Source organism: Arvicanthis niloticus, chromosome 8 (genome assembly GCF_011762505.2).
Source record: "Arvicanthis niloticus isolate mArvNil1 chromosome 8, mArvNil1.pat.X, whole genome shotgun sequence".
Lineage (NCBI taxonomy): Eukaryota > Metazoa > Chordata > Mammalia > Rodentia > Muridae > Arvicanthis > Arvicanthis niloticus.
In genome coordinates, this window is record NC_047665.1 from 40963583 (window position 1) to 40971521 (window position 7939).

Sequence of the window (7939 nt, forward strand, 5' to 3'; positions counted from 1 at the left end):
CCAGTAAATCATTTCTCTCTTTCCAGCATGTGGGCTCTGAGGATCAAACTGTAAGCTGGCTCCCCTCGGGGTCGGGTGGGTGCCTTTTTAAAACATCTCTTCACTATTTCTGCAGAGTGCCTAGGGGAGATTTGCAGCTGCCAAGCAAAGCTCCTGTCTTCCAGTCACCTCCTTTTCCTTTTCCTTTTCCTTTTCCTTTTAAAGTGTTGCTTCAAACAGTCTCTTAAGGATTTCCCAAGGCTCTGTCTTAAGTAGCTCTCCTTGCTTCCTCTCACTGAGATAGGGAAGCTCCCCAGATTGTGACAATCCCTTCAGAATGGACTCCGGATTTGTGAAGTTTCCTGTTTTGCTTAGCTAGTAAACTACAGTTTTACCCATCACCCACCTCTTCAGGCACCTGTTACCACAACTGTCCAGTTTTTTCACTGGAGACTCAAGGATGCTACATCTATATCTCATTCACATCTCTCAAAAATTGCTGTGAGATCTTTCTTTGTAGAGGACTCTCTGCTTTAGACCCCTCAGATTTACACAACATGTACTTTCTATATGGTAGCATTCAGTTTCCTTGGAGTCTGCTTTGCAATAGGTTTAATCTCTGGGCTTTTTAGAACATAATTTTGGCATATTTCTTTCTTGGTTTTCTGAGTACTTGTGATGTGGTATCTCTATGTGAAACCTGATCCCTCACCCTTTGGCATTCTCATCCTGCTGGGAAGGAAGGTGCAGAGGGTTAAGCAATGTCCCCACTGCCACAAGTGCAGAACGGCAGATTTCAGTTTCATCCATCTAAGAGCCTGGACTTTCTTCTCCTTGCTTTTGCAATTGCTTCCATGTGAACAGCTCGAAAACTCAGTAAAATGCTGGACAGAAAAATACAGGCCACGAGTGATCTCAGCATCCAGAGAGAACTGTGCGAGAAAATTGTAAACAGATAATCCTAGTTTCAGTCTTGTCTAGAAGGATCTACAGAGAGTGTACATTATAACACATAGACACATTATAACTTCAGGGGATTTCACTTAACACTCTGCAACTCTTTTGTTCCTTTTTCTTTCCCAAGGAACATCCATAAAGAGAAAACAATTATTATTAACTTTTCCCCTAAAGAGTCTTGTTTTCTAAAAGCTCTGCTCACGGTGTGACCTTGCCCCAAAGTCACAGACACTTTCTTTTCTCTGTTGTGTTTATCTGTTTTTTCTTTTCAAGATTTTGACTCCAGGACACTACAGAGAAGAAAGTAGGCAGGATGTGGACAACTCAAATGACCAGGAAGCTTCCATTTGTATAAAGATTGGACTGAAGTCAATGATAATTTAAAATTAAAGGCAGAGTGCTCGGGAGAGGAGGATTACCAGAGTGAGGAACAAGCAGAGAGGCCCCCACAGAACCAGGGATGACCTGCTAAACTTGAGGGTCTGGAAGTCCTTTGAGCTGCAGACAGGAAGCAGAATAGCCAGTGGAACCATAGGATTGCTGCAAGATGGCCCTGTGAACTCTACAGCCTTGAGGTGTTGGCTGCAGCTAGAGGAGTTCCAAGGACTAAAGACTAAGCCCACTAGGTCTGAGCTCTGCAAATATTGTGGTGATTCACGAACTAAATCACTGATGAGAGGGGAGGAAAGGAAAAGGAGGGCCCCTGCTATCCACAGGGAATGTGAATGGCAAAAGGAAATGTTTTCTGCTACCCACAGAAACCTGTAAGCTACTGCTCAGTTACAGAGAAACAGACTGAAATCTGTGTGTACCCAAATTCTGACCATGAATTTGCAGCCTTCCCTGCCACCTCTGTCTAAACCTCTTCAGTTTCTCTTAATGAAACTCTTTCCCCATTTATACTGTTTTGAGACCACAGGAGGACCTTTGTCTCTTCTTCCAACAAGAGTTTCTGAGAACTCTGTGGGGTGTGGCAGAGGGAAGATGGCCTGACTCTGAGGGCATGCTTAACAGATCATGAAGAGGAGCATGAATGAAGCTTTAAGAGCCTTATGGCTTCCTCAGATTTAACTAGCACCTTCAAACCCTCACAACTCAATGAATTAATTTAAGTGTCAATGTAAAAAGCAAAAGGACTATCTGGCCTGTAAATCACCCTGTACTGAAATTAATGTTTTACAAAGTGTAACCTGGCTTATTACTGATTCTATAACCTTTGGAAAGGAGACACAAAGTCCAGAGGGCAGATGTGACAACTAATGAATGACATGGAACTCCCACAGCTAGCTCTGTTGTAGGGTGAAGTCAAGACCCATGTTCGCAGGTATAGTATTTGGTACCCCAGTACAAGGCTCCTGTTTGCCTGTGATGGGATGTTGCTCAGTAGTCTGGCACCTTCTGTGGTGACTCCTTTTGGAGTGTCTGTTCAGTTGCAACCATCCCATCCCTCTGGGGTCTGTATCTGCATCTAGGCCTTTCCTTATTCCCATTTGTCTCTTATTCAGTGGTATGATGGCAGCCCAGGTATTCTCTGCTATAAAACTGGGATTGACAACCAGATGGAGTACCACCACACAGAGCTGGGCAAAGCTCAGAGAAAACAGCTCATCTGTAGAACAGAATTTGAGCCAGCACTGAGAGGCCAGAAGAGAGGATGCCCAGGTGCCTGGAGTTGACCATTTCCTGACACGTGGCTTGATTTTTAGGATTTATGATTTCTCTGACTTTTGATTCTTAGCCTCACTCCTTGGATTACCCAAGGAAGGATTTTTCTTTTCATACTCATCTTAATTCAGTTGGATTCCTTTATTTATTGGGGGAGCAGTGGGAATCGAATCTAGGGCTACACACTTGCCAACCATGCATCCAGCCCCTGAGTTTGTCTCAGGCCCAATTTGACTCTTCTTATCTTAGTAGGGATTGCATGCCTAGTTGCCATATGCTGCTTAGGGATTCAGTGTCTGGGAACAAAGATAAAGGAATAAATATGCAGAAAATAAAGTGATACATGGACAAAAGCAACTTAAATGGATCTATTAGATATGGCCCAGCAACACAAGAGATAAAAATAGGGACTCATCAAATAAAACATTTTTTTTCTAGAGGGGACACAGTTATAAAAGTGAAGAGAAAAATCACAGAATAGAGAAAAAATTAGCCACATATACATTTGACATGGGACCGTCTATGAAAACTCCATTAAAAATCATGAAATTTGGTGGTGAATGGATGGAACTGGAACATATTCTACTGAGTGAAGTAACTCAGACTCAGGAAGGCAAACATTGCAGGTTCTCATTATGGCTCTTAGCTATAGGATGTGACTAGGAAAACTAGAATAGCCACTGGAACTAGAAAAGTAAAAAAAGGACCAAGAAGTGGGGAGCTAGAGAGTGGGGAACATCAGGACATAGGTTATATGAAGGGGAAAGTGGGGGGGCTTTAACTGGGCAGAGAGGATGAAGGGCTAATATAGAAGGAGAGGGAAGACAGATAAATATATTAAGGATTCTTGGAAAAAGACAAAGGAGTCATTATTTTATATTTACCCCAAATCACATATGTTATAAATATTTATTATATGGACATGTAGTTTTTGAAGTGCTGGGTACTGCAGAACAAGAACAATCTCTAGATTTTTCTCTAAATTGGGTGATAACTTCCTGGAAGACAGATACTGCTAAGGTCAATAACATAAGCGACAGCTGGTGAGGATGCGGGCAGGGGGCGTGCAAACTTGTACAGCCACTCTACTTGTACTCCATTGCTAGGGATGTGCAAACTTGTGCAGCTACTATAGACATAAATATGCCAGTTCCTCAGAAAATTGAGAATCAATCTATTCCAAGACCCAGCTATATCTCTCTTGGGCATATACCCAAAGGACGCTCCATCCTACCACGAGGACACTTGCTCAGTCATGTTTATTGCTGCTTTACTTATAATAGCCAGAAACTGGAAAAAAACTAGATGTTCCTCAGCCGAAGAGTGGATAAGGAAAAGGTGGTAATCTACACAATGGAGTATTACTCAGTGGTTTAAAAAATGACATCATGAAATTTGCAGTCAAATGAATGGAACTAGAAAAAAATCATCTTGAGTGAGTAACCCAGATCCACAAAGATAAATATAACATATGTTCACTTGCAATTGGATTTTAGCTGTTAAATAAATGGTATTCAAACTATAATTCACAGGCTCAGAGAGGTTAAGTAAAGAGGAGGACTCTAGCAAAGATGCATGGACTCCCCTGGGAAAGAGAGCTAGAATAGATTCTGAGGGTGGAGTGGTGTGAATGGGAGCAGGAAGGATCAGGTGTGTGTGTGTGTGTGTGTGTGTGTGTGTGTGTGTGTGTAGAAGCTATCTTAGTTTCAGACCTATCAACCCAGTGACCCCTATCTACATGGCACAGAAAATTACCATCCTGGCTGTGTCCAAATTCCTTACCTACAAAATCATGCTGCAACAGATGGTTATTATTTTCATTTGTTCTACAGCAATAGATATATAGAGCTATGGGGTGGTGGGCTGTGAGAAGCAGCTGGGTGCTTGGTTGAGCATAAGCCTGGAACCCCGGGCTCTTATTGGATAGCAGGTGTTCGGCTCTGCTCCCAAGTCCTGGTTCTTTTCATTTAGCTTCAGCCCTCAACAACTCTTCCCACAGAGAGGTCTATGGCCATCAGTCACGAGGAACAGTGCCTCAGGCTCTCCCACATGTAGATGAGTTATCTCCAAGCTCTTAGACCAAGCCAATAGGCGTTATCTGCTGCCAGACCCTAACCCACCCTGAAACTGTGTAGAAGGGCTCTATTCAAGAGAAGTAAAAGGTGTGTGAGAATCATCCTGGTGTCTGAGAGTTTCTGTCGCAACAGCTGTAAAACTTGGAAAGAGATCTGCTCTCTGGAACCTGCCTGGGACACCAAGCTGCCTCCTTACCAGCTAGCTGGCTTCTTATCAGCTCAGCCCAGCCCTGCCGGCTCAGCACAGAAAGACAGGTGCAGCACCTGGGACTGACCGGGCATCGACAGCAGAGAAGTGAGCAGAGACATCAGTGGAGGCAGGAGCCTCCCTGCTCGCATCCTGTCCCCAGTCGGGCTGGAGATTATTGTGGGACACCCTCCGGAACAAGGGACCCACATAGAGCATATTCCTGGAACTCTCTTTACACAGTTTCCAACACTCCATAATCTTGCTGGGGATCTGGCAGGGAAGGAAATGGGAACCTTGTGTCCACTCTATTGGTGTGAAGATCTGGGGATATAATGGTAGATAGCTAGACTAAACTCAGAATGTCCATTTGTAGTCCCCTGGAAACGGAAGTGACTCCCAGAGACTTTCCCTGGTGGATTTCATTTGATAAGCTTGCGGGTTTGCTCTGAGAAAACAAAACGGCAGCAAGCTGCGATTTTAGGAAACCAAAGACTGAGTAAAGATGACCCTTCCCTTCCTAGACCTAGTTCCAAAGGAAACAATGAATCAGGTTCTTTGAGTTTTATTTTTTAAATTTATTTATTTTTATTTTTTCCCAATCTGATTTTATAACATTTTAATTACATGCAAGTATTAACATCAGTTCTAGGTTGAGGACCTAGCAATACAATCGATGCAAATAGTCAAGGAACAAGCAAGACAATAAACACAAATAGTCAAAGAACAAGCAAGGCAATAAACAAAGTCCTTTGATCACTGTTTTTAAGGGCTTATCAGGATGACCAAACTATCTGAGCCTACTTCCTTGTCCTAGCCCGAAGTCATTTTTATGCCTGAAGCCTAAGAAAACTTTGGTTCTAGAGATGGTTTCCCTGGTGTACATAATAAGATCATGGTTTTGTCAAAACCTGACTAAGTCATACTTTTTGTTATTGCCTCTACACAGCATTCCCAAGTGTCAGAACTTGTGCCCAAGTTCTCTTGTGTGTAGTAGTTGGCCATCACAGTTATCCCTAGGGTGATTTTTGGCCAGAATTCCATATTGAGTCTATTTACTAGAAATTGTTTCCTTAGTTCTGAGTCTGTTGTTCTACTGCCCATGCCATCTCAGTTCCCTCTATTGCTACATGTGCATTGTATAATATGAATATGGAAGTTGTCCTGGCTAGGGTTATTATAGCTGTGATGAAACATCACAATCAAAGTAACTGGGGAGGAAAGGGTTCATCTCAGTCTACACTTCCAGGTAACAGTCCATCACTGAGGGAAGTCAGGGCAGAAACTCAAACAGCAAAGGAACCTATATGCAGGACCTGATGAAGAGGTTGTGGAGGGGAGTTGTTTACTACTTTGCTCCTTATGGCTTGCTCAGCCTGCTTTCTTATAGAACCCAGGACCCCCAAGCCCAGGGAATGACCCACCCACAATGAGCTAGGGTCTCCTCCATGAATCCCTACTGAAGAAAATGCCATGCAGGCTGACAATCTGATGGAGTCTTTTTAATTGAGATTCTCTCCTCTCAGATGACTTGAGCGTGTTGACATAAAACTAGCCAGCACAGAAGGTATCACCTTATTCCCCATTGTCCTCAGAAGACACAAAGCAAATACAAAGAGAATTTGGAAATAAAATGTTTCTATGAAGAAGAAGTCAGAAAGCCATATTTCAGTCAATGTTCAGAGTTTCTGTCAGATCACTATAGCTAAATTCCCTAAAAGAATGAAGGAAGCTGAGGGGCTGAGCCCTTCCTGTGTACAGATGTCACAGATGTGCATGCAGGGTCTTAGTTTTCACAGTTCCCCAGTGAAGTACATGTTATTATCCCTGTCGACTAAGGAGAACACTTTAGAATCATAATTATTCTACATTACAACTATAACTTCTTCACTATGTAGGTGCTACCAATCTGATTGCTGGAAAGCAATAGGGAGAGGGCTAGGTAAGAGGTACTAACAGATCAGCAAGAGGAGAAGGAAGAGGATAGCAATCCAGTCCAGATGTCTGAACTCAGCACCATGTCAAGATCTGAGAATCTCAGATATAAAGGGAGCAGATCCAAAAGAAAATCTTCCCAATCACAGAAGAGGGCTTTTTGTTTGTTTACTTTTGAGACAGGGTCTCAGTATATAGCCCAGACTATCTTCCATCTGGTGACCTTCCTGCCTCATTTCCTTGAGTGCTAGGAATACAGACAGGTATGTGCTACCATATCTAATTTTGATGTTGAGGAATTATTGTGAAAGCAAAGGATCAGACCTCATTGTTATGAACACATAGAAAAAGTTAAAATGTACATACCTAAACAGCTTTGGCCATGGGAGTAGCTGGCGCCTGGCTGGTTCTCATAGGACACAGAAGCCAATGATTGAGAGAGCAGAAGAAATAGAAGGGTGGTCTTGAAGACTTTCCAGGGGGACTTCATCCTGAGCTGTGTACCAGGAGCCACAATCTTGGTCCACAAGATCACTCTACTTCTCAAACCTGCTTGGCCTCTCTGTAGTTACCACACCCCAATGCACACTGCCATGAAAACACTGTGCAGCAAGTGTGATGCAAGTGAGCCTGTGCACGCGCAAACACACACACACACACACACACACACACACACACACACACACAGAGTGACTATTCTGAGATGTGTGAGAGACGCTCAGATGTCCAGATCTGGGAATAGCTGGATAAGTCCTTGGTGAGCAGTCCCTCTGTGCAAAGACAAAGTAAAAAAGAAAAACCCAAGTTGTACGTTGACAGCAAAAGCACTTCCGGCCTCTGGCTGAAGTCAGTGACCATAAACCACATGAACCTTGAGGTTTGCCTGAAGCACTCTGTTGGGTTGGAAGAGAGAGGCCCTTCCCTTTTCATTCTTGCGAAATGAAATCAAACAAAAACAAAAGTCTAAAAAAAAAAAACTTAACACTACCTGCACACAGCTTTTCAGCAATCAGATTGGTAGCACCTACATAGTGAAGAAGTTATAGTTGTAATGTAGAATAATTATGATTATAAAGTATAATCCGGAATTATATTTAAACTTATTTAGCTTTCTTCTAACTGTATATGCGACGATGGACTC

The 7939-nt window shown here is 42.9% G+C and overlaps 1 protein-coding gene across 2 annotated transcripts in view; it reads right to left on the reverse strand.

Moving 5' to 3' along the window:
- Aoah (acyloxyacyl hydrolase) overlaps positions 1 to 7677 on the reverse strand; it is a 204380-nt gene extending 196703 nt beyond the window's left edge. For both annotated transcript variants that reach the window (XM_076939320.1, XM_034510444.2), the window contains exon 1: positions 7165 to 7677. In XM_076939320.1, the coding sequence (XP_076795435.1) occupies positions 7165 to 7288 (124 nt within the window). In that variant the 5' untranslated portion in view covers positions 7289 to 7677. The remainder of the gene's footprint in view (positions 1 to 7164) is intronic.
- Positions 7678 to 7939: the final 262 nt, after the last annotated feature.